We start from the raw sequence: 27,901 nt of genomic DNA on the forward strand, positions 1-27,901 counted from the left end.
GGGGCGGGGGATGGAATTCAGGGTCGGAAGAACTAATGTCATCAGATGATGATGATATCAGTGGCAGTGGTGCCGATAGTGGGCGAGCAGGGCACATGGTTTTCTACTGGGTAGTGAAGGTGCAGATCGTCTTCTAACTTGCACTCCAGATGCACGTGGCGCTGGGTCTGGTGCTGGCGCAACAGAGGCCGGCACCGCTGTCTGTGTTGAAGGTGCAGATTGGCGTCTAACTTGCACTCCAGGTGCACGTGGCGCTGGGTCTGGTGCTGGCGCAACCAAGGCCGTCACCGCTGTCTGTGTTGAAGGTGCAGATCGGCGTCTAACTTGCACTCCAGATGCACGTGGGGCTGGGTCTGGTGCTGGTGCAACAGAGGCCGTCGCCAATGTCTGTAGTGAAGGTGCAGATCGGCGTCTAACTTGCACTCCAGATGCACGTGGCGCTGGGTCTGGTGCTGGCGCAACAGAGGCCGTCGCCGCTGTCCGTGTCCGTGTACATCTCCGTGTGGAGTGGAGTGATTTTGCTGAAATGAGAAGTCTGGAGCTTAGCTGGCGGCATGGAGAATTAGGGTGAGTGTGTGTGTGTGTGTGTGTGTGTGTGTGTGTGTGTGTGTGTGTGTGTGTGTGTGTGTGTGTGTGTGTGTGTGTGTGTGTGTGTGTGTGTGCGTGTGTGTGGGGGGTGAGTGTGTGTGTGTGTGTGTGTGTGTGGGGGGGGGGGGGTTGGGGTGTGTGGGTGGGTGTGTGTGTGTGTGGGGGGGGGGGGGGTGTATGCGTGTGGGTGGGAGGCTGTGTGTTAGATTTACCTGCTGTTGGCGCAACAGAAGCAGATGTCATGGCTGCTGTTGACAGCTGTTGAGCAGCTTGGACCTGTAGAGAGCTCTCCTCTTCATCACTGTGGGTACAAAGTTGAAATTACAATCAGACCTACACACAGCTAAGACACACAAGGAAGCACACCACAGTTTTTGTATGTATCTATAAATCAATCATCAATTACATTTTGTACATATAGCTAACTTACAATTATAATTTCTTTCTCTTTCAAATGCACATGCACGCACACACACACACATGAGCAGACGTGCACAAAGGTAGAGGCGCGTGCGTCATGCGCAACAGGGCATTTGTGGGAACCATAGTTCCGCCAATACGCACAGACCTATCTCACCCATAGTTTGGACTATGACGATGGTTGAAACATCCTTGGAAAGCTCTCTGTGTATAGAATCCACCCATTCACAACCCAACATGACTCAGCCATATTATTTTTTCGTCCAATGGGTGCAAAGTACTGGTGGTCCATAGCTGTCAATCAGGTTAGTTTTCGTCGTAAGCTCACAGAAAGGAAACAGTAGTATGCAAATGACTCATGAAGGATGCGTCTGTGGAAATTAGGAGTGAAAGCCAACTTTTTATAGGTTTTGATGGAGTAACAGAGCAAAGATGAACCACAATTTGCGGAGATGTTTTTTTTTGCAAACTTTGTTTGTTTACGTTTTCGACGCTAGAGAGACGAGTTTACATCGTATCAAGTCAAGATTGGTCTCATTCGAAAGAGCTGAATCCCCTCATTCGTTTCGATACCAGGTTTGTTTGTCCATCTTACGGGAATGTGAGTTAGAATGTAGGTTGTCCTTATATTTCTGGCGTATGCAAATTTTAGACACTATTTTTAAAATGCTTATAAATTAGACAAATGTATGGATGAAAAATACAATGGCAGCGGATTATATAGGCTATATGCCCACTGTAGCAGAATCAACATTGAAATTGCAGTTTGATTAGGTCTCTATTGATTTATTGAGCCGGCGGGGGCAATGGGGCTCAAGAGGTTAACTAACCTTTCGTGCTGTCCAGGCTGCTACACACTTCCCATCATGAGGAAAGTTGTTGTTTTTGTCCAATCCGCCAGAGGTTTTTGCTGCTCCTCTCGCTGTGTTGGGCTGTGTGCCCCGGAAGTAGTTGGCGCAAATTCACAGATATTGCCTGTCTGCCTGCGGTAACATCACATGAGGGCGATGAAAGTGTTAACAACATCCGTGGCCCTTTTCATTTTTACATGGTAATGAGAATGTAGGCCACTGACATGGACCAAGTTATTGTCTTTTATTACATGGCTTGGTTGAATGCTTGATTCTGATTGGTCAATCGCTTAATTCAGCGGTGAGTTATCTCATGATAATGACCGCTCCGCTGTATAATGACCGCTGCCTAATCAAACCCTCTGAGCACCACCAGCTGCGCGGCTGCGCCCGCTTGATTTACTGCCGTTTCCAACATAACAGCCATGTAAACACACACACTACTGACACACAATGTAATTTACAGCTAAACATTGCTCTTAAAAATGTTTTTGAAAACATTTGAGCGAGAAATAGACGAAGCAGCTGGACCCGAAAATGGATTCTATTTGATCAACTCACTTCCTTGTTTTCCGACAGTGCTTCAGCCCTGCAGCTGGGCAGACGCAGCCAGCGCGAAGTTATGGAATACTTTTTTTGTTGTGTTTTGGATCAATGGATTAATTTATGTTAGTTAGCCATGTAATAAGCGGGATAATATCTGGCTAGGTGGTCATTGTCGGGATATAATTCACCTTCAGGGAGTGTAACCACCTCGGCTTCGCCTCGGTGGTTAAACTCCCTGTCGGTGAATTATCTCCCGACAATGACCACCTAGCCAGATATTATCCCTTACTTATTTCCCCATTAGAAAAAGAAGGCTCTATTTTTGTCCATGCTAAACCCCTTATCCCTAAACTTATTTGCCTTTTCTTTAACTATTCAAAAAGTTTTTCAAAATGGTAAAAACATAAATAAATAAATAAAGGCAAAGAAGTTTAGGGAAAAGGGGTATAGCATGGATGAAAATTTAGCCCCCAATGTACAACATTTCTGGTGTAAAATGGCACAAGGTATTCCCACAAAAAGACCACCCCAAAAGCCGACAGATGTGCCCTTTTGTGGGATTTGAGCACCTGCCCCCTCAGTGCTCTCTGCACGGCCCTGGCACGCACACATATACACGCACGCACGCACACGTGCGCACGTTTATAGCTAGTGAGCAGGTCAGAGATGTACAGCTGGGATTGGGTAGCATTTTTAACAATTGATAACAATGATTTGTCAACCTATTTATCAAGATATGGACTCAAATGTTCACCATTTGTTTTCAATGACACACTCTGTACAATTCACTTGTTGACCCTTATCTATCGTACTGTGTAGAAGTATGGGGCAATACCTATAATAAGGATACCTTGATACCAATAACCTGTTTTTAAAATCTTATATCTTAAAGTTCCCAGACTTGGTGAAATTTAAAACTGCACAAATCATGTTTAACCCATTCTGGGCGGGAACCCCTTTTGGTGTGATGTGAATTTACTGTAATAGTTCTCTGTTTGAATGGTAAAGATTGCGCAAATAAACGGAGACAGAAACTTTGTCAAATTATCTAGGTGGGATACATTTATTCCCAGCGAGATATACCATTACAGAAATACATGGAAAAGTCACATGCAATTTGGAGATATAGCCCAACAAGTCTAAATCCAAAATGACGAGGGGTAAAAATCACACTGACTAACAGAAATTGAGAGAGTCTGCCCTTAGTGAGAAAGTGTCTTAACTTACTGACCAACCAGAGGGCTGCAGGCCTGTCTGTCATTGAGTGACAGGACAGTTGCCTGCACAGAAAATAGCAGATTTTTTGTCATTTTTTTAAATTTGTTATTGTTTGGTGGGACTGCGCGCACGTGAAAATGTGTGGTTATTAGCGGTTATTGATGCTTTTTTGGCGAGTTTATGATGTATTTCGGGTACCTATATATACAGGTACACTGTTATCAAAATGATAATGACAATATGACCACCATTATAATGACAATATGACCACCATTGTAACTTATGTTAAAAATATATATATATATATATATATATATATATATATATATATATATATATATATATGCACAGTTCACACAGGAGGCAAATTTATTCCTAACTAATAAGAATATTTATTATTTTTCACAGACGTCAGCCAAAATCATGCTGTACAAAACAGGCACTTTAACTGTTACAATGAGGAGCCATACAGGCAAAAAGCCCTTTACTTGTACACTTTGTGAACAAAGATTACATTTTCACACACACACACACACACACACACACACACACACCCCCACACATTAGTGACAATGTATAACGGAGAAAGTGCTGAAAAAGCAGGGTATTCACTGTGTTGGGTCCAACAACAAGGGTCCAACAATAACAGTCTTCTGAAAGTAGACACACACGCATTGGGTCCAACAACGACTGTCTTCTGAAAGCGCACGCACGCACGCACGCACGCACGCACGCACGCACGCACGCACGCACGCACGCGCACGCACACACTGGGTCAATGGAGGTCAGCTTCAGTCTCAGGTTTGGCTCTGCATCCAGCCTGTTTCTGTACATAGTTTTTATGTAGGCGAATGAAGAGAAGCCTTTCTCGCAGATATATGACGTCGCAAAGGGAAGGAGAACGCGTACTGCCTTGTCCGAAAGAGTGGGGTATTCACTGTGTTGTTGTATCCAAAAGTTTATCAGTGATTGTCTTCTGAACCCAAACTTCAGTGTTTCATCGCAAGACAATTCTATTAAACTCTCCTGCTCATCAGCAGTGAAGTCCTTGGGCATTTCAGAGGTTTCAATGCTGAACGGGTTTCTCATCCAGTTATTATCTTCAGCTGTCACTGGAAAATATTCACGGAACGGTTGCCTGAGTGAGACAAGGTGCGCAACGATGCTGTCCCTCACTCCGTTATCGAGGGTCAGGTCGTTGTCTGACAGAAAGGTCTCCAATGTGGGGAAAGATGAAACATCTCCTGCCTTGGCTTTGATTTCAAACAGCTCCATCTTTTTCACAATAGCATTAATTTTATCTTGCACATCAAATATATTGACGGAGAGCCCCTGTAGCCCCAAATTCAGGTCGTTAAAACGAGAGAATATATCCAACAAGTATGCCAGTTTACTGAGCCACACATGGTCGTCGAAAACACCAGATAAGGGGAAGCTTTTGTCCTGTAAGAATGTTTGTTTGGGCTTTAATGAAATTGACAGTTTTCACAGCCGTGTCCAACACAGCCTTAAGTTCCCCTGGCATCTTCTTCACCGCCAAGGCCTGACGATGTATGCTGCAGTGGGTCCATTGCATCCCCGGTGCCACCTCACGTATCCGCGCTGCAACTCCCTTGTGGCGACCTGTCATAGCCCGTGCGCCGTCTGTACACACATTTTCCAGTCAAGCCCATTCTCTTGGAAAAAAGCGTTAAGCAGATTGAATATGTCCTCAGCTGTAGTTCTGGTTTCTAGTGGTTTACAGAACAGAAAGTCCTCCTGAGCTGCTCCATCATATTCATATCTAACATACACCATCAAATTGGCCAAATCTGCGACATCAGTTGACTCGTCCAGCTGGATGGAATAGTAGCGGCTACTTGTTATGTGGTCTACCAGTGTATTTTTAACATCATCTGCCATGGCCTCTACTCTCCTCGACAACGTGTCGTTGGAAAGTGGAATCATATTCAACCTTTTGGCCATCTTCTCCCCACACATTATGCGTGTCATCTCTTTCGCTATTGGCAGGCACAATTCTTCTCCAATTGTGTGTGGTTTACCTGCTTTAGCAATGCAGAGGCTTGCACGAAATGAGCATTCTTGTGCTTTAGCTACAGGTGTAGCAGCTGAGTGTATACTGGACTTGGCCTCCTTCAGTGACACTAGCTTTCTTTGAAAAAATTCAAGTGGTTTGTTTGCGTGGTCTGCGTGTTTGGTTTGAAGATGCCGTTTGAGATGCACGGGCTTCATACACTCATTGCTAAGAGTGTTACTACATAATACACACTGTGGTATGGAGTCTGCCTCTGTCCCACTCCAAGTGAATCCAAATTGAATGTAGCGCGGGTCATATTTCACAGATGTGACTTTTATGCCTTGGAATGTGTTCTGAGGGCAGCATTCAATTTAATTGGCCCTCGCGTGCGTCCAATGAGCAAGGGTGGGAGGCGGTGCTAATGGTGAAAGGGGGCGGGGCTAAGAGTGGGAGGCGGGTTCAATGGCATTTTTAATTTTGGAGCGGCAGCCATTGCTTCACTCTGCTCCAGCTTCCAAACCTGCTCTCTGCTCCTGCTGAATGTACACCAATTCCTGCAACTACTGCTCTCATAAGGTACAACTTTTAAACATTCATATGTTAACCTTTTGCTAGAACAGAATTTAGCAAGTGCTACTGTCATTTAGCTAATGTTTGCTTAGCAAGGTGCTAATTTCATTTAGCTAATGTTAGCTACTGTAGCTATCAAATGTTACCATAACTAGTCTGCTATGTTGAATCTAGCTGTTAATCTTACATGTGTACCTTCCATTGCGTGAATTGCAGTGATTTTAAATCATTTTACAACTTAGCTAGCAAGCTATAAAGGCACATTCTGCAGTCAGGGCTCAGCTGCCCTGAGACCAGCATTCAAAAGCTGCCCTCAGGGCAGCAATTTAACATTGGTGTTTGTATAGCATTTGGCTGCCCTGAGACCAGCATTCAAATGATGCCCTCAGGGCAGCAATTTAAAATGGTTATATGTATAGCATTTAAGCTGCCCTGAGACCAGCATTCAAAAGCTGCCCTCAGGGCAGCAATTTAACATTGGTGTTTGTATAGCATTTAAGCTGCCCTGAGACCAGCATTCAAATGATGCCCTCAGGGCAGCAATTTAACATTGGTGTTTGTATAGCATTTGGCTGCCCTGAGACCAGCATTCAAAAGCTGCCCTCAGGGCAGCAATTTAAAATGGTTATATGTATAGCATTTAAGCTGCCCTGAGACCAGCATTCAAAAGCTGCCCTCAGGGCAGCAATTTAACATTGGTGTTTGTATAGCATTAAAGCTGCCCTGAGACCAGCATTCAAAAGCTGCCCTCAGGGCAGCAATTTATAAATGCTATACAAAATAGCATTTGGCTGCCCTGAGACCAGCATTCAAATGATGCCCTCAGGGCAGCAATTTAACATGGTTGTATGTATAGCATTTAAGCTGCCCTGGGACCAGCATTCAAAAGCTGCCCTCAGGGCAGCAATTTAACATTTGTGTATGTATAGCATTTGGCTGCCCTGAGACCAGCATTCAAAAGCTGCCCTCATGGCAGCTTTTTAACATGGTTGTATGTATAGCATTTAAGCTGTCCTGAGACCAGCATTCAAAAGCTGCTCTCATGGCAGAAATTTTACATTGGTGTTTGTATAGCATTTGGCTGCCCTGAGACCAGCATTCAAATGATGCCCTCAGGGCAGCAATTTAACATTGGTGTTTGTATAGCATTTGGCTGCCCTGAGACCAGCATTCAAAAGCTGCCCTCAAGGCAGCAATTTAAAATGCTTATATGTATAGCATTTAAGCTGCCCTGAGACCAGCATTCAAAAGCTGCCCTCAGGGCAGCAATTTAACATTGGTGTTTGTATAGCATTTAAGCTGCCCTGAGACCAGCATTCAAAAGCTGCCCTCAGGGCAGCAATTTAACATTGGTGTTTGTATAGCATTTGGCTACCTGAGACCAGCATTCAAAAGCTGCCCTCAGGGCAGCTTTTTAACATGGTTGTATGTATAGCATTTAAGCTGTCCTGAGACCAGCATTCAAAAGCTGCCCTCAGGGCAGAAATTTTACATTGGTGTTTGTATAGCATTTGGCTGCCCTGAGACCAGCATTCAAAAGCTGCCCTCAGGGCAGCTTTTTAACATGGTTGTATGTATAGCATTTAAGCTGTCCTGAGACCAGCATTCAAAAGCTGCCCTCAGGGCAGAAATTTTACATTGGTGTTTGTATAGCATTTGGCTGCCCTGAGACCAGCATTCAAATGATGCCCTCAGGGCAGCAATTTAAAATGGTTATATGTATAGCATTTAAGCTGCCCTGAGACCAGCATTCAAAAGCTGCCCTCAGGGCAGCAATTTAACATTGGTGTTTGTATAGCATTTAAGCTGCCCTGAGACCAGTATTCAAAAGCTGCCCTCAGGGCAACAATTTAACATTAGGGTATGTATAGCATGGACAGTTGCAGAAACATCATTGCTTTCCTTGACCGTGCATTAATTAACTTGATCATCAAACTGGACACAGACATGCACACAACCCCTCCTGTCATGTTCTGTGACATGTTCTGTATTTAGTTTTACTTTACTGTTTTCCTGTGATTTTGTAATATTGTGTAGTTCCAGTTAGAGTTGCTTTACCCTTGTGTGCGTTTATTTTGTATTGTTCATTTGTTCCTAGTGTTTCCTGTATGCCGTGTTACTGTTTGCCTGCCTTGTCTAACCTGTACTGTGATTAGCCTAGTGCAGGGTTCCCCAATTAATTTTCAGCGAGGGCCATATTTTGACTAGGGTACCAGGCTGGGGGCCGAGTCCGCACGCGTGAGGTCGAGGTCTTGCCCTGAAAATTCATTTTCAGGGCAGGACCCCATTTGAAAAGGATGCCCAGTTTGACATGCATAGGCTACTGACCCCCAATTAATGCCATTTATATCTGGGACCCCCCCCCCCCCCCCCCCAAAAAAAAAAACTCTGTTGGCTGCCCAGAGAAGAGTACTGCCGCTACACTCCAGGTTAGAGAACACAATCCTTATACGTGTAGGTGCAAGACTCGATGATGCATGATAGAATGAAGAAAATGCCAGCACTCAATATATGTCCTTTTTCACATGATTTTATTTACCTCTGACGAGCAGACAATTTGTACGCTTTTCGGCCTAGTTGGCCTTGACTACTCTGTCTGCGTTTAGGTCCTAAATCCTGCCTCGCTCTGTGACACCTTCCCTCTGCAGTGATCTAAAAGTGACTGCAATCTGTCTTTTTCTCAAAGCCCTCGAAGATGATGATTGAACAAATCCTTAAGAATGAGGTATTGGGGGAGGTGGGGTCTTTCTCCCTGTCCCTGAAGAGTTTCCGGGCAATCTATGCCCCTAATATGGAAGTACCAGATGAGGTATTTATACGCATGTTGTCAAATACTTTTGATTGACTTATTGGATGCATCAAAGTGTTAAATGTGTTTAAAAAAAAATCTGTAAAAATGTCTTATTTCTTTCCTTGAACTCTCCTCCATCTCTAGGTAATGGACGCCCTTTTTGTACTGAAAGCCAAGGTAAATGTGACTTATGTTGAGCCGTGCATTGCCATTGTAAATATTGCCAATGTTGTTGTTAATATCCACAATTAACTCATGCTATCTTCATATCTGAAAGGGTCACCCTGAGTGTGCCGTCTTCACGTCCCAGATCATGTCCAGAATACTGGATGGCTCCAAAAAGGCTGCAAGCAAATATTTTGTCCGTTTAATTATTCTCCTGGATGATGCCACACAGCAATCGGTGTCATTCATTATTATGGTGGAACTTTATACTTGGAGCTGAGGAATTAATAAAAACTACAATCAAGACATATTCACATAATATTCAAATCACAGATGCCTGCAATGCAAGGTTAAATGTTCACAACACATCCCATGAAATGAAGCATTCTGGTCCTCAGCCTAGAACCTGTGTCTTTGGTACAGACTTCAGTACAAATCTCATTTCATTCACCTTATTTTATTTTTTCGTTCACATTGTGCCTCCATCCTGCTCTTTTTGACAACATGACACTCCAGTAATCATTATTGAAAGCCATCCTAATCATAACAAGACAACAATTAGTCTGTACAGCCTTGTTAAATTAGTAATGATTTTCCTTATTTTCCACAGAACAATGTACTTAAGACGTGCAAGAGCGTCATGGGCCCCTATTTAGAGGGGAAGCCTGGAAAGGGCCATTGGACCTTTGTCGTAAGTAAACCTACCAAACGCATTCAGTTTTTATCACAGAATGCAGTTACTACCTTTATGGAGTTGAGTAATAATGGGTGAGCTGTTTTGCTCCAGATTCGAAGGGAAGAGGCATTACGAAGTGTATCTTTATGATAGCGATAATGTCACACATGATTGTGTACTGTGAATCCATTATAGGTAATGACAACGTTGTAGTTTTCAGATCGGATTTGATTTCTGCTACCTTTTTTGTTTTTTAGCATTGCAACTTTAATGACTATGACATTACATACTGCAACTCCATTGGGGAGAAGCAGTCTACAATGGACAGAATAAGGTCTAACTGGGAGTAAGTATATATTTGTATTGCCACATTACTGAACACATCTTATATATATATATTTTAAATATATATATATTCTTTTTGGGGGGGTCAATAGTTCAAACATGATTTGTTGGGGGTGTCTCCTGTTCAGTTATTAAGGGGCCAAGCTAAATGGCGTATAGTCCCTTATTGTAGTTGTCTGTTTTTAAGGGGCTGCGCCCGAAGTGCCTGGCCCCTTAAAAACAAAATTGCATTTCTGGCTTAACCGTGCAGTCGGGTTTCGTTAAACTTGGCAATATGGTAGAGGGGTATGCCAAACGGTGAGAACGCAAAGCCCACGGCCATTGGCCAAAGGGTGGCGCTATAGCACTCAATCGAAAATGCAAACTTTGAACAGGCATAGCTCATGAACCGTTTGACTGAGCCAACAATAAAACTTCGATAGACATATGCGTCTCCTGATGTCGAACAACTTTTGTGTTCTGACTTTTGACCTCTGACCCTGGCTAATGCTACATTCACATGGAATCAGGCAAGCAGTAGATGGCAAACCGGAAGTCATTTTAGTGGACGGGAGCAGGACGGTAAACGGAACAGGACGGCACGGCAGCCTGGCAGTCAGATCCGGCGACGGTAGCGGCAGACGGCATCAATGTTAAAATAATAAATATTTTTTACCGTGCATTCCAGCAGATTTTGCTGTTTGCCGCTTGCCTGATTCCATGTGAATGCATTAGATCAGTGAAGATCACCCACTATTTTGAATTATACATATTTTATTATGTCAGCGCTCCAGGCCAAACCATGCAGTTGTTTTTCACGAAATGTGGCATTATGGTAGAGGGCTATGTCACCCTGCTTAGACACAAAGCCCACAACCATTGGCCAAAGGGTGGCGCTATAGCACTCAATTGAAAAACAGCCATAGATCATGAACTGCCAGCTCATGAACCGCCAGTAATAATTACTAGGTAATTACTAATAGGTACTAATTTAGACTCCCTGATGTCCAGTCAAAGACAAAGTTTTCAAAATGACAAATTACAAAGTACTGTTTCCTTTTAATATCAATGCATCATGGATTCAAATTGTCAAAAGTGCAAAAAGCTGATCTACAAGCTCAAAGCGTGTTACACCGCAACATGAGTTTGTAGATCGTCTATTTGAAGATTCGAAGGCAGTTGCAAAACGCATGCATCCATCTATCTATCTATCTATCTATCTATCTATCTATCTATCTATCTATCTATCTATCTATCTATCTATCTATCTATCTATCTATGATTCAGTGACAGTTACACACCCCCACCAGCAGGAGGCGAAAGGCATTTAGGCAACAGTGCCTGGTTTATTTTCTTGCGCATGCGTGGAAATCCTTTGACCCGGAAGTGCTTGTTTGCATCACGTCACGTGGCTGCGTCTAGTTTTCCATTACGGCGATGGCGTTGTTTGTTGAACAAGTCAAACATGTTGTCGTGCCTCTCGGGAATTGTTGATGTTTGTGCCTTTATTACACATTCTATATTACAGTAGGAACAGAAAGCTTGGTGGAAATGTCTCCTAAAGGAGGTCAAAAGCGTCAAATGGAGTCTGTACGGCTGAAGATAAATGAACAGCTAGCGTCGGTGGGAGAGGAGATATTGTTTGTTGTGGACAAACAGCAGGGTGGCGCTGCTGATGTTTGTAGTGTGGAGCTTAGCGTCAGAGTGTTTGTGTTGGAGCGCCTCAGCGCGGTGGGAGAGTTCATGGTCAACCTCTTCCAGAGAGAGATGGAGACACTAGAAACTCTGCTGGAGACACAAAACAAACGGCTGGACATTGATTTTGATATGGACATCGATCTACACACTGCAGGTTAGTAGACTCTGAACAACACCAGCTTAGCTACAAGCAGGCCTGGAATTTCATCCTTTTAGGGGCAAGGCCACTTGGCCTTTAGTGTGGTCAACTTTTTGAGGGCACAAGGCCAAGTGCCAGGGCATGAAGGCCATCAATTAAAAAAATATTTTCCAGAACAGCTGCTTCTTAAATAAATAATCACAGCTTTAAATAACAAAATATAAGTAGCTACTCTGTTGTAAAATATTGTAAACATGTTTTGGGGACCCAGTCAAGAGATGAAAATCATAATGAAATGGCCTAGGACCCTGTCAGGCTGTCACCCTAGGCTAATTAATATACACTTAATTTGGGGGTCCTTGACATTTAAATGGCTGAGGATCAGTGGGTTAAACTGTGAGTTAATTCACATAAAATACAATGACAGCCTACATAACTTTTGAATAAGGGCTTGGTTTAGAAAAGCCTATATTTTGTGCTAAACTAATATATTGAATAACATGGCATTGTAGAGAGGTTAGTGTCAGATGAGATAATTTCTCCATTGTGGGGCTGCACCGCCGCAGGACTGAGGACTCTGCAGTAAGTCAACACAAAGTCAAAGTGCAGCTTCAAATCAGTTTTTTGTTCTTACCTGGAGACAGTGTGTGCTGTGCACAGGGGAACAATTGTTTAATTATATCCATGGTGTCTTTCTGTCGCTATCCATAATGCGACGCAAAAGTACATTTATGTTGGTTTTGGTGGGCTATATAGATTCTGTAGATCATCTCTCCTCCTCCTTGTATGGACAGCCACGCTGTTTCGCATTAGACAAAAATAAATCAGCTGGACCATGTCCGACCAGCGACCAACGTTAATGCATGTGACGTAGGACCGCCACACTGTCGCAACTGTAGAAAACATTATTTTGTTTTGAGGTATAGTTGCAGTTTGACCGGATAGCTAGATTAGCTACACTAGTAGGCAGCGTGTGGGCTAAATGCCCTCTGTTTACTCTGTCAGTGCGTGTATTTGTGGCGCGGAGGAGGAGGCGTGCGGGTGTGGGTTGTGCTTGTGTGTGTGTGTGCGCGTCATGACGACCAGCAGCAGCGGGGGTAGTTATTAAGGCAAGTACCGCAAAATAATCAAACCACTTTGCAAATGGCAACACAACTACAACACAGATTTGTTCTGCGCGGGACGTGAGGGGAACATTGGTACCGTAATGACTGGAAAATTGCGCAGAGGAAAAACGGTAAAATGAACTTATGTGGGCGCCGGTCGGGGCACCGCGGCCACTGTGGCCGTATGGGCATATACTTTTTCGAGGGGCACACGGCCAAAGAGAGGGGCAACGACGGCCATGGCCGCCGTGGCCGCCGTGAAATTCCTGCCCTGGCTACAAGTAGCATTAAGCTAGCTGAACTGAACTACATTTACCAGTAGTTATACTAGCCCTGAAACATGTTGTTCATACTCCATATCCAACAGAAAAAAGGTGCAAAGAGGAATTGTAATTCAACGAAAAAATATGTAGGCCTATTATGTTACACAAAAGTCCACTTGAATAATCAAACTGAAAAGGTCAAATTAATAGCTCCAAAATAATAATAATAATTCGTATGCTAGTAAGTAGTTATGAAATAAGGTCAAAAACTGTATGCCAGCCTCACCAAACATTTTCCATTGTTCTCAAAAGGCATGTCAAGAGACCTTAAACAGGCTACCCCACTTCCTCTCCCACTGAGCCTTTCAAAATAAAATACAAGTTACAATTCACTGTTCCAGACTCACTGCAGAGGAGCTTTTACTTTGAAGGGGAGACATTATAAAGGAAGTGCAAAGGGGCTCACTAAATTGACATGACATACTAAGTTTCTAATCAGAGGTGGAGGCTTCTATTAATCCAAATTATAACTATATTTTCCAAAACAATATTTGATATATATGAAAATAAACATTATGAAAGAAGTGAACAAATAAATAAAACAAAAATGGCGCCAACACATGTCATGACACAACTGAAGCCAGTTTTACGCAATCGCTACATTTACATGGAAAACGTGTACATAAACATTCAGATTTCAAACAAAGTCCTCACCACATGTGCCACGGGTGTTAGAAATTTGCTGGTATTAGGGGCACGGTGGCACAGTTGGTAGTGCAGGCGCCTCACAGCTAGAAGGTCCTGGGTTCGATTCCCGCTAGGGACGCTGTGGGTGCTGGCGGCGTGTTTCCCCCTCCGCGTCATCAGTGCCCATACCCGAGTGGGGTTGGCGAAAGGGCCTTTCTGTGTGGAGTTTGCATGTTCTCCCTTGCATGTTCTCCCTGTGTCCCCTAGGGTAGGTACCCTCACAAAAACATGCAGTAATCCTGGTCTCTAAACTGCCTCCCCCTGGCCAGCCTGATGGAGGGGTAACTAAGGAACTGGTTGGAATAACGTGTTCCTTCCACATGCTACGTCCAACCAGGGAAACTCCCCCCTGTCAGGTGTAAAGGAGCAACTTGGACACTCAGGCATGAAGGAAGCATGAGTTCAAGTCCGTTGCTCTCCCCATGTCCCCCATATATGGGGACTAGGTTGGCGGAGGGTGTGTAGAGCCCAGGATCACATTAGATAATTGACACAGGGGTAAAACATTATAAAAAAAAGAAATTTGCTGGTACAGCGATTAGCATTGCTGCATCCCGCGTTGTTTAATAAAAAGCATTTTTATCCGAGCACCCCTACTACTTTTCTCAAACGGGGTTCGTTTGGGAAATTCACAGTTGCACACCGGGAACGCACTCGCCTATTTGTCTGTATTGGCTGTGCGGTCAGCGTGCCTATATCGAACACACCCAGTGCCACACTCCTCCCGACCGATAGGGGCGTGTAGTTGAAAGCCAATGGCAAAAAAACCCAGCTTGGATAAAAATGCCTTTTATTACACAACGCGGGATGCAGCAATGCTAATCGCTGTACCAGTACATTTCTAACACCCGTGGCACATGTGAGTACTTTATATTTGAAATCTGAATGTTTATGTACACGTTTGCTCTGTAAATGTAGCGATCGTGTAAAACAGGCGGAAGTTAAGCCTGTGAACCATGGCTATAGTTATACTAGCCCTAGAATGTCTGTGATCATACATAAATTACATATATTCCTGTATACACAGCCATAGATCGGATGCCTCCGCTCCCAGTGAGCAAGGAGACATGGGCGGCATAAATGTGCTCCACGCTCCGGAGTGAGATATTGTCCTCTAGTTTCACAACCATGTAAAAGTTCTAAGGGTGAGGGGTCCGGAATGACAGCTGGACTTCCCTTTATGACAGTCACTCGCAGGGCAGGGTTTTCTGCTGCAGCCTAGGCTCCAGAGTCGGAGGCACGGCGTGCAGAGTGCCTTTTTAAATCCATTCTCTGCAGGTGTAAGAAATTAATTAATATCAAACCGAAAGAGCGCGTATTACATTCTAAAAGACAAGTGTAGGTTACATTAATGAAAAACACATCGGTTAAATAATGTCGGCATCGGTGTCACAAATGACGGATACATCGGTGAGACCGATGTCGGGCTCTACTCACAACGCCTTGCTCTGTGAGGCATTGTGAAGAGACTCAAGACATTTTTAAAACGATGGTTATCCTGACAAAACAAATAGGAGAATAAATGTCATCTTTGAGTTGACAAAAGCACTTTGAGTTGCTCTGCTGATGCTACCTTCGCTCTCCTCCTTCTGTCTGTGTGTAAAGAGGTTTCATCTGAATATGAGGAGAGGAGATCCAGTCTGGTCCAGGAGGAACCACAACCTCCACAGATTAAAGAGGAACAACAGGAGAGGAGTTCCAGTCTGCTCCAGGAGGAACCACACCCTCCACAGATTAAAGAAGAAAAACAGGAGAGGAGATCCAGTCTGGTCCAGGAGGAACCACAACCTCCACAGATTAAAGATGAACAGGAAGATGAGACTGGTGAGTCAACTTTGACATTACTACGTAGGAATATGTGGTGCAAGACTCTCTCAGGTAAAACAAATGTATGTAATGTAATTATATTAGTGTTATTCTAACAAGACTAAACGGTCATTCAGCAACTGTAACGATTAAGATATAATTTGGTAACTCATGGGAGTGCAGGTCTTTTTTCCGACATACAAATAGCCGACGGGGCAATGGTCCGAAATACCGTCTTTTTACTCCAACGGTCCGACATGATATTAGCCAGACAGAAGTTCCCGCAATAGTCCGAAAACCGTAGTTTAGACGAGGCAATGTTTAGACGAGGCAATAGTCCGACACGGGAGACCGAGCGTGCAGCGCACAACGGCAACGCAAGTGACTGCGTGCGTGCGGAGGCAACGCAAGTGAGTGTGCGTGCGTGTGTGGGCGCGGCGCACACACGTGTGTGTGTGCATGTGCGTGTGTGTGTGTGTGTGTGTGTGTGTGAGAGAGAGAGAGGGGGAGGAAGAGAGAGAGAGAGGGGAGAGAGAGGGGGGGGAGAGTGAGGGAGATGCGTGTGTGTGTGAGAGAGAGGGGGGGAGGAAGAGAGAGGGGGGGGGAGAGTGAGGGAGATGCGTGTGTGTGTGTGTGTGTGTGTGTGAGAGAGAGAGAGAGAGGGGGGATTGTGTGTGTGTGTGTGTGTGTGTGTGTGTGTGTGTGTGTGTGTGTGTGTGTGTGTGTGTGTGTGTGTGTGGGGGAGGAAGAGAGAGGGATAGTGAGGGAGATGCGTGTGTGTGTGAGAGAGGGGGGAGGAAGAGAGAGAGAGGGGGGAGAGTGAGGGAGATGCGTGTGTGTGTGTGAGAGAGGGGGGATAGTGAGGGGGGTGTGTGTGTGTGTGTGTGTGTGTGTGTGTGTGTGTGTGTGTGTGGGAGGAAGAGAGAGGGATAGTGAGGGAGATGCGTGTGTGTGTGAGAGAGAGGGGGGAGGAAGAGAGAGAAAGGGGGGGAGAGTGAGGGAGATGCGTGTGTGTGTGTGTGTGTGAGAGAGAGAGGGGGGAGGGAGATGCGTGTGTGTGTGTGTGTGTGAGAGAGAGAGGGGGAGGAAGAGAGAGAGAGAGGGGGGGAGTGAGAGAGAGAGAGGGGGGAGATAGGAAGAGAGAAGAATATAGGGATGTGAAGAAATTATAATCCAGCGTGATTCATAGCGACATAATACATACCAAATTCACAGTTGCACACCGGGAACGCATTTGCCTATTTGTCTGTATTGGCAGTGCGGTCAGCGTGCCTATATCGAACACACCCAGTGCCACACTCCTCCCGACAGATAGGGGCGCGTAGTTGAAAGAACAATGGCAAAAAAACCCCAGCTTGGATAAAAATGCCTTTTATTACACAACGCGGGATGCAGCAATGCTAATCGCTGTACCAGTACATTTCTAACACCCGTGGCACATGTGAGTACTTTATATTTGAAATCTGAATGTTTATGTACACGTTTGCTCTGTAAATGTAGCGATCGTGTAAAACAGGCGGAAGTTAAGCCATGACGCTCGTGAAGTACGAGCGTCATGTGAACCATGGCTATAGTTATACTAGCCCTAGAATGTCTGTGATCATACATAAATTACATATATTCCTGTATACACAGCCATAGATCGGATGCCTCCGCTCCCAGTGAGCAAGGAGACATGGGCGGCATAAATGTGCTCCACGCTCCGGAGTGAGATATTGTCCTCTAGTTTCACAACCATGTAAAAGTTCTAAGGGCGAGGGGTCCGGAATGACAGCTGGACTTCCCTTTATGACAGTCACTCGCAGGGCAGGGTTTTCTGCTGCAGCCTAGGCTCCAGAGTCGGAGGCACGGCGTGCAGAGTGCCTTTTTAAATCCATTCTCTGCAGCTGTAAGAAATTAATTAATATCAATCCGAAAGAGCGCGTATTACATTCTAAAAGACAAGTGTAGGTAACATTAATGAAAAACACATCGGTGAAATAATGTCTGCATCGGTGCCACAAATGACGGATACATCGGTGAGACCGATGTCGGGCTCTACTCACAACGCCTTGCTCTGTGAGGCATTGTGAAGAGACTCGAGACATTTTTAAAACGATGGTTATCCTGACAAAACAAATGGGAGAATAACATCTTTGTGTTGACAAAAGCACTTGAGTTGCTCTGCTGATGCTACCTTCGCTCTCCTCCTTCTGTCTGTGTGTAAAGAGGTTTCATCTGAATATGAGGAGAGGAGATCCAGTCTGGTCCAGGAAAAACCACAACCTCCACAACATCAGGAGAGGAGATCCAGTCTGGTCCAGGAGGAACCACACCCTCCACAGATTAAAGAGGAACAACAGGTGAGGAGTTCCAGTCTGGTCCTGGAGGAACCACAACCTCCACAGATTAAAGATGAACAGGAAGATGAGACTGGTGAGTCAACTTTGACATTACTACGTAGGAATATGTGGTGCAAGACTCTCAGGTAAAACGAATGTATGTAATGTAATTATATTAGTGTTATTCTAACAAGACTAAAGGGTCATTCAGCAACTGTAACGATAAAGATATAATTTGGTAACTCATGGTCCCCCAAAAGACAGACAGACATACAGCATGTTGTTTCCGCTCGTGCTGCTACAAAAGTATAGTTTTATACTTAAAGTATAAGTTTGAACCCATAATCATGTATAGATCATGTAAGATTTTTGGCATAAATTGTGAGGAAAAAAGAAAGAAGAAATAACTTGTGTGTGCGTGAGACCATTTAAAGCACGAGACATGGTACGTGCACCACTGGACCACTAAAAGGGTTAAGTGATCTGTCCAGGAAGGTTCTAATCATCAATCAGCACCAGACACAGTGATGGATTCTTGAGCCACAATGGTTCTGTAGGCTCCACCTGGGCAACAGTGGTTCTGTAGGCTCCACCTGGGCAACGGTGGTTCTGTAGGCTCCACCTGGGCAACGGTGGTTCTGTAGGCTCCACTTGGGCAACTGTGGTGCTGCAGGCTCCACCTGGGCAACGGTGGTGCTGTAGGCTCCGCTTGCAGCTTGAATGGCCCTCCTAAAGGCCTCACCGTGGGGTTGTTGCGCTTCCTCCTCACGGAAGACACAGGCTGGGCGCCAACCCATACTGCTCCCGGGTGCCGTCCACATTCCGGCTATCACCCGTCTCTCCGGTGGTCACCAGATTATTCCTGGTTGTTCAGTAAACCCTTTTTGAATGATAAGTACAAGTTGTTTCTACTGGTGATTTCCACAGAGCACCACAGGGAGAGGTCTACAGTATCTAGAGAGATGGCCTCCAAAAGACATTCAACAGTGTCAGAGGAACAGCCAGAGGTGGACCAGAGCCGTGGACTGTTTGATGCGAAGATGCAACCTTTAGTAAAGTTGTACCGTATAGGTATGTGCTGTTTTGTTACTTACATAAAGGGATATTTCACTTTCAAAATAATTGTGGGTAATGTTATCGTCTACTCAGGCTTTTCGTGAACACTTTGGACAGTTTTGAATTTGCTCAATACAGTATTTAGATATTTTATATTCATTTTTATCAGACAAGCCCATTGTAACTTCAAACTCCATTTTAACCATCGTAGATACACAGAAAACACCCATCCCTGGTTCTAGTGACTGATATTGTCCTTCCTTAGAGAGGGACAGCCATAGCTGAATGGGTAGAGAGCCCGTCTAGGAAACAGAATGTACCACAGTGATGTTGTTAGGTCTGCAGTGGGTCCCAGGACCCACAGGTGGGAGTCCTAATATAAATGGTATTTTTTGAGAAATTGTAATTGTTTGATATTATTGCATTCATACAAATGTAGTCAAGGTAGTCAAGTTCCTTAAGGGAAATGAGGTCCTAATTTTGTATATCATTACTTCAAAATTGATCAAATCAATGGTATACAATACTAGCTCCTCGATCAGATAAAACGTCAAGTTTTCTGACGCGACTTCTTTAACATAGTGAATAAATGCTTTGAAAAACCCCTCTTGTATATGAAACCAAATACACACGATAAATCAAATACTGAATTGCATTTTTATAATGAATTGCATTTTCATAGTACTTTTCCAAGTGGTCAAAGCACTTTACAATTCATTCATACATTGGGAGGTGAAGCGGCGAACAGTCGACGCCAGGGTCCTCACTTCCCACATTCAGACACCAATGGTGGCGAGCTCACACCAACCAACTCATTGGAGGCAATGTAGGGTTCAGTGTCTTGCCCAAGGACACTTCAACATGTGGACAGGAGGAGCCGGGATTCGAACCGCCGACCCAGGGATCATTGGATGACCTGCTCTACCTCCTGAACCACAGCCGCCCACGATGAGTTACAAACCTGTATTTAGATTGTGCGAGCATATGCAATATTTATTTTATCAACTCCAAGTCACAATACATTCATAGCCGTCAGGTTTTTCACATAACAATAAACACAGCAAACGGGCGCATCGTGAAATAATTCCCCTGGGGCATGAGCCGAAGAGAATTATCCACGCGCGTTGTTTGGCTGATAAAAATTGGGATAGATCACAATCTATCAGACACACAACTGTAGCTCCGCTTAAATCAAAACCACATCGCAAGGGAAATTAAAACAAGAAGGAAAAGGGGAAAGAAAGATTAAAAATAGTTTGTTTAAACTTCAAGAGAAAAGCTGGTGCACAGGGTTGTTGGTGAGCTAAGATAAATGAGAATGATGACATCGCGCTTATCAGTCATTCATTGGAGTCAATCAGTCAATCAAGAGCTCAGGCTCTCCTTCAGTCTCTTGAGCAGGCCTCCAACTGTGTTGGTCTTTATCTCAACGAGACGAAAACTGAATACGTAAATATATGCAAATCCAAAAATATTTAGGACGACCGTTGAGCCGATTCTACTCTATGGCTCCGAGACATGGACACGTTCAAAGAAACTAGAGAAACGGTTGGATGGCACTTACACCCGCCTTCTAATGAGAGCGCAGAATCTGTCTTGGAAGAGCCACCCATCGACTAATCTAATATACGGCAACCTTCCCCGTGTTTCTTCACTAGTCCGATCCAGAAGAACACAGTTTGCCGGCCACTGCTACAGAGCTGACAATGAGGTTATATCTTCCCTTCTTCTCTGGAGTCCTGCCTCAAAGCAGACCAGAGATCGAAAACTGTCGTTCCCTGATGTCATCGCTAGGGACACAGGCATCAGTAAGCAGGAACTGGGGATGGTAATGAAGGACCGGAAAGTCTACCGTGATATTGTGAAATCCACGATCTCGACTGCGGTCGAAAAATGATGATGATTTTCTCTCATCTTGACAGACATGCTCACTCATTTGTAATGACACATATCAGTAGGTAGAACATGATTTCATCAAAAGAAAAAGACATAAGGATATTTTTAGGGCAGCCGCCCTACACATACTGTCAGTGGTGCGTGCGTGTTTGTAGTATATGGGGAGCCAACGCATTTATATCCATTTCTGTGTGCATATCAAAGTCTCTCCGGAAGGTCATTCCTTGGTCAACTCAGGTGGTTCGTGCCAATCTCTCACTCTCTCTCATTCCCTGGTTAAGCATTTCAAACCCCGTTTCCTGGCCTGGGGTCTGAAAAGGTTGATGTTGAAAACCTAATTGTTTACACAGCCTGTAAACAGTGGTGGTCCGTGTGATAATTCAGGGGGGGGTGCCATAGGAGATAGCTAACCCCCCTCCCCCCTGTGGTTTTGTGCATCCTGATTATACCCACTCAGGAAGGCTGGGGGGGGGGGGGTTGCATTGGTTAAACTCTTGCTTCATGACATTCCACTGTTCAACACAACTGGCATAATATTCATTTCAGCATCTCAGGGCATCAAGCTACACAAATCATGCATCAACTAAAGATTGAGACCTGGAGTCACCGCTACACACTATGATATGTATGACATGTTTGTTGAAACTTCCAACAACCTGTTTGAGTTTGTGCCAATTATGTTTTTCAGTTATCTTTTCTTGTTTTGTGTAGTGTTAATTTGTCATAACTAAAAATACATCGCATGGATGCACCTGGGACGTATCCTCAGTGATGTATCCTGAGGTCAACGGGGTTTCGGGTCTACCATCATCATACCCCTCACTCAGGCGACCCAGCCGGGGTTGATCAAATCTTATGTCTTATGTCCCAGTAGCTACCCTCGATCAGTCCATCAGGGAATGAGAAAGGCCATACAATCCGTTGCTCCGGAACTACTCTGCCGGGACTGGGCGAACCAAATTCTGGCGTGTGAAAGGACTAGGCTCTGTGAGTTGACTCCTGTCCGGGCCCCTCCTACGTCTCGCCAGGTCCACTCCTGCTCTCACCAGGCCCAGGACCTGTGCGTTGCACCAGACTCCCAGCACCAGGCACTTCATTCAGGAGTGGTGGATTATAATGGCCCTCCTAAAGGCCTCACCAAGGTTTGTTGGGCTTCCTCCTCACGGAGGACACAGGCTGAGGCGCTAACCCGTACTGCTCACCCAGGTGCCGTCTACATTCCGGCTGTCACCCGTCTCTCCGGTGGTCACCAGACTATACCCGGTTGTCACAGTCTATTCCTATGAGTCACTATAAATAGAATACCTCAGACTCCCAGCACCAGGCACTTCATTCAGGAGTGGTGGATTATATATCATAAACTTCTGTTGAACACTTGTTACTTAATTGTAACTATTCAAATGCAACATTATATTCAATACAAACAAAATATGCAAGACAAGTACAAGAATGACTAATCTTTACTTGGACAAGTGAGTAAATGTTCTTGTCCAAATGTGGCTCAAATGTCAAGCCCTGAAAACTATCTGTGATGATGTTCCTCCAAAAATGAAAAGTTGAAACATTAAATGTTTTTCTCTCTTTGTGTCTTTTTTCTAGCCATCCCGCACCTCCCTGTGTGTAAAGAGGAAGTTGTCACTGAACAACAGGAGAGGAGCTCCAGTCTGGTCCAGGAGGAACCACAACCACCACAGATTAAAGATGAACAAGAGGAGCTACTTCAAAGACCAATGGAGGCTGATGGGTCAACGTTGACATTACAAGCAGTGAAAAGTGAAGATGATCATGATGATGAAAACAGAGAGACAGAGCCTGTAGCCGGCACCTCAACTGAACACATGAAAACACAAGCTGATGTAGAGGACTGTGGAACATCACAACCAACTAGTGACGACCAGCTCCTCTCTTCACACTGTTCTGAATCTGACACTGAAGACAGTGATGAGTGGCAGGAGACCAGTGAAGGTCAGTCAACTTTAAACACACTGAAATCACACAAGAAACAACATGTGGAAGGACACAGATTGTCGTTGAGCAGCAAGCTGTCCAAAGACCTGAAATCATCAAAACAAACTCACTCCATGAGGAGCAACACAGGGAAGAAACGCTTTAGTTGTACAGACTGTGGCAAATCTTTTAATCGTGAGGCAAATCTGACGAGGCACACAAGGACTCATACAGGGGAAAAGCCCTTCACTTGTACAGTTTGTGGTAAAGGCTTTACTCAGAGTGTTAATCTAAAAACACACATGAGGACTCATACAGGGGAAAAGCCCTTTACTTGTAATGTGTGTGGTAAAGGCTTTATTCAGAGTGGTGATCTAAAACCACACATGAGGACTCATACAGGGGAAAGGCCCTTTACTTGTAACGTGTGTGGTAAAGGCTGTACACGAAGTAGTGATCTAAAAACACACATGAGGACTCATACAGGGGAAAAGCCCTTTACTTGTAACGTGTGTGGTAAAGGCTTTGCTCTGAGTGTTACTCTAAAAACACACATGAGGACTCATACAGGGGAAAAGCCCTTTACTTGTAATGTGTGTGGTAAAGGCTTTATTCAGAGTGGTGATCTAAAAAAACACATGAGGACTCACACAGGGGAAAAGCCCTTTATTTGTAACGTGTGTGGTAAAGGCTTTGCTCAGAGTGTTAATCTAAAAAAACACGTGAGGACTCATACAACCCTTTAGTTGCAGTTAGTGGCAAATGCTTGGGTCAAAATGCACATCTGAGGATAATGAGGAGGAATCATACAGGGAAGAATTGGTTAGTTGTAAAATGCACATTTTCCCCATGAACCCATTTGAGTTGACAGACAATTGAATGATCATTCATTCGATTCCAGGATGACAATGACAGATATATACTAAAGCAGTGGAATCACATAATCTGACAATAGAGCGTCACAGCCCCTTTCAGAACGAAGAGGGCACCAGAAGAGAATTTCCTATTCATTTCCCCATAGACATTTCATAAAGTATTTATTTAAAGACCTTTTAAGCCTTGGAAAAAGCCAAGGTGACAAATCATGACAATGAACAACAAATGTTGGGCCGGACAAATAATTAGAAATAAGAAAATCTCAAAAGAAAAGTATTGAACCCTGCCCTTTTTTCCTTCTAATTTGTTCTGCCCATTTTTTTTTTATTGTCATTTTTTGTCACCATCCGAGTTGGCTTTCTCCGAGGCTTAAAAGGTCTTAAAATATATACTTTTTTAAACGTCTATGGGGAAATGAATGGGAAATTCTCTTCCGGTTCACTCGATATGTGCACTGCGATGCTCGATATCAACATGAGTGATTAAAGACATCACAATTTAGTTTATTCTGTATCTTTTTGTATGTGGTCCATTGGAATGAAGGTTCTTTCATATTCTGCACACTGCCTACAACTGCTAGTTTTTCCTCATTTTTATTTTATTTTGTTCTTTAACCTGTACTATACTCAAGGTATTTTAATTATATCCATTATTATTATTATTATTATTATTAGGGATCCACTTGTTAATAAAGTAGCAATCTGTAGAATATCCTTTTTCTCACGTATAATGAGAAAGAAGTTAATTTATTTAAATTCAACCTCAAGACTAAAGGCTAATACAACTTTGCAAGAATATTATAAAAGCCATTTTTGAGTGGTGCAACCACTCCTATAGACAGCTATGTGTGTGACTTGGGTCTGTCCCGGTGTCCCTGTATCCCTGTCGGAGCACGCAAATAGCATTATAGCATTTGTTCACCACCAAGTGTCACTGTTGCACAGCCTAACACACAGACACACACCAGGCCAGGGAGGAGGGCTTGTACAGTACCGTACAGTACAGCACCACTCACTTCTCACAGGTCTGATTTTTATTGAACAATTGCTCGCTCACTCACCTTTGCAGATGTAGTGTTTCTCATGCAGCAGGGATTGAACCCCAGTCTCCCACTCGCCAGACCGACACACAACCTGTCGTGCCAACAGGGCTGAGCCTGTTTGGCACTGAGGGCTGTTGTGGGCCAGGTCTTGACTGGGTGCTACACAGAGGTAAAAAATATATCGGATTTCATCAGAGCTTATGAATCTGTCTATTTGATTAATATCATATCACTGTCGTATGTCGGAATGACTGGGGAAATGGATCAAATCTGGACACACGACACAGCTATAATTTATTTGTCAGATGGTAAGTCCACTGATGCGTTCTTGTGATGATATGTTGTCATGAAATATTAAATGTTTCACGGGACATTTGGAGTTACCGAGGCATGCATGTCTGGCGTTCATGTTGTGTTCAATATACAGTAGCCTACAGTATAGCCCTATTGGCCCCACAGCCGATCAGCCTGAATTTTAAGCCATGCTCTGCAAGCCAGCTCTCCTCCAAAGGTGAGATATGAGCAGGCTGCCTCATTGGGTACAGATGCACGACCATTTTGTCGTGGTATTTATATAAGTCACACATTCTACAAGCTTTGAACTGAGCAGATTGGGCAGATTGGTCAAAACATCTTTAAAACGGCCACATTTTGCATTTATTTCACCATAGTAAATGCTACTTTCATGGACTGAAGAGGGCAGTTTTTTATAGACGGGTAAAGGGGCAGTGGCTGAAGCCTATGCACGTGCCTGCCTTTTCTTAACGGTCAATAGTGGACCTAGAATACAGTGTTTTGGGGGTCTTCTCCTGGCTGGCAGGCCGGCCGGCCGGAGGATTGACATTAAAGATGTGGATTGATCCATCATGATATGCTGTGGTCTCACTCTTTCTACCAACACCTCTTAGTGCGGCGACACATTCCCATGATGACAGTCTGTTAAGATGTGATCTTTATTGTCTGTATATATGTAAATGATAAACCCTTATTCTGAAGTGCCACACCGGAAGTACCGGATATGCCTGTTACCCAATGGGTTTATAATGACGCTGCTAATAAAGATGCTCGAGTTATTATGGTCACGAGCTGAATGTAAGTGCTGAGTCCTCATTATTTTCCTCCATTATGTTTGTTTAGTCCGACTAGCTCCAGGCTATCTAGACTCTTCCTTATCGCTGTAATGGCAGCTCTGCTAACACAGTCTATACAGAGTAGCCTATCTGGTATTTTTGTAACCTCCAAAAGAAAAACTAAAAACAAGAAAAAATTATATTATGAGACCATCACTGCGTCAAATGTAATTCAAAACAAATTACATTTTACAGAAAATATACAATATTCAAAATTGGCCAAATCGTCACCTATCTAAGAAAGGATTAGAAATACATTTTCACAATATGGAACAGTGTCAAACAAGATGTAATGACTCAAATCCTACTGCTTGGCAGGGTGGGGGCGGAGGCGGTCTCCAGTTCAGTTATTAAGGGGCCAAGCTAAATGGCCTATGGTCCCTTATTGTAGTTGTCTGTTTTTAAGGGCCTGCGCCCGAAGTGCCTGGCCCCTTAAAACAAAATTGCATTTCTGGCTTAACCGTGCAGTCGGTTTTCGTGAAACTTGGCAATATGGTAGAGGGGTATGCTAAACGGTGAGAATGCAAAGCCCACGGCCATTGGTCTAAGGGTGGCGCTATAACACTCAATCAATAGCACTCAAATGCAACATTTGACCACCAAAAGTAAAACTTGGATAGACATATGCGTCTCCTCATGTCGAACAACTTTCGTGTTCTGACTTTTGACCTCTGACCCTGGCTAATGCTGCATTCACATGGAATCAGGCAAGCAGTAGATCAGGCAAACCGTAAGTCATTTTAGTGGATGGGAGCAGGACGGTAAACGGAACAGGACGGCACGGCAGACCGGCAGCGGCAGACGGCATCAATGTTAAAATATTTAATCTTTTTACCGTGCCGTCCAGCAGGTTTTGCCGTTTGTCGTCTACCGCTTGCCTGATTCCATGTGAATGCAGCATTAGATCACCCACTATTTTGAATTATACATATTTTCTTATGTCAGCGCTCCAGGCCAAACCATGCAGTTGTTTTACACGAAATGTGGCAATATGTTAGAGGGCTATGTCACCCTGCTTAGACACAAAGCCCACAACCATTGGACAAAGGGTGGCACTGTAGCACTCGATTGAAAATCAGGCATAGCTCATGAACCACCAGCTGATTAACCACCAGTAATAATTACTAGGTAATTAGTACTAATACATAGATAATAATTTAGACTCCCTGATATTGGTGTCCAGTTATCGGTGGTGGACAAAGTAGCGTACGTATGCTCAAGTATTCCTTTTAATGACAAATTAGTGAAATTACAAAGTACTTTTTCCTTTTAATATCAATGCATCATGGATTCATCTATCTATCTATCTATCTATCTATCTACTGTATCTATCTATCTGTGACAGTTACACACCTTCACCACCAGGGGGCGAAAGGCATTAAGGCAACAGTGCCTGGATTCTTTATTGCGCATGTGTGAAAACTTTGACCCGGTCGGAAGTACTTGTTTGCATCACGTGGCCACGCCAGTTGTTTTCCACGGTAATGTTGTTGAATAAACATGTTGTCGTGCCTCTCGGGAATTGTTGATGTTTGTGCCTTTATTACACATTCTATATTACAGTAGGAACAGAAAGCTTGGTGGAAATGTCTCCCAAAGGAGGTGAAAAGAGTCAAATGGAGTCTGTACGGCTGAAGATAAATGAACAGCTAGCGTCGGTCTGAGAGGAGATATTGTTTGTTGTGGACAAACAGCAGCGTGGCGCTGC

At 44.1% G+C, this 27,901-nt stretch overlaps 1 protein-coding gene across 4 annotated transcripts in view; it reads left to right on the top strand.

The window, feature by feature from the left end:
* LOC306919443 (uncharacterized protein) overlaps positions 1-27,901 on the top strand; it is a 461,602-nt gene that overhangs the window by 366,674 nt on the left and 67,027 nt on the right. The window contains exons 1-5 of one of the 4 annotated variants that reach the window (XM_079532223.1): positions 11,907-12,018; positions 15,725-15,943; positions 18,134-18,340; positions 19,174-19,317; positions 22,798-26,086. In XM_079532223.1, the coding sequence (XP_079388349.1) occupies positions 11,910-12,018; positions 15,725-15,943; positions 18,134-18,340; positions 19,174-19,317; positions 22,798-23,891 (1,773 nt within the window). In that variant the 5' untranslated portion in view covers positions 11,907-11,909 and the 3' untranslated portion in view covers positions 23,892-26,086. Of the gene's footprint in view, positions 1-11,906; positions 12,019-15,724; positions 15,944-18,133; positions 18,341-19,173; positions 19,318-22,797; positions 26,087-27,901 lie in introns of those variants that run through there. The other 3 variants (XM_079532222.1, XM_079532224.1, XM_079532225.1) reach the window with 3 other exon arrangements.

The sequence above is a fragment of the Electrona antarctica genome (assembly GCF_951216825.1).
Source record: "Electrona antarctica genome assembly, contig: scaffold_25, whole genome shotgun sequence".
Classification (NCBI taxonomy): domain Eukaryota; kingdom Metazoa; phylum Chordata; class Actinopteri; order Myctophiformes; family Myctophidae; genus Electrona; species Electrona antarctica.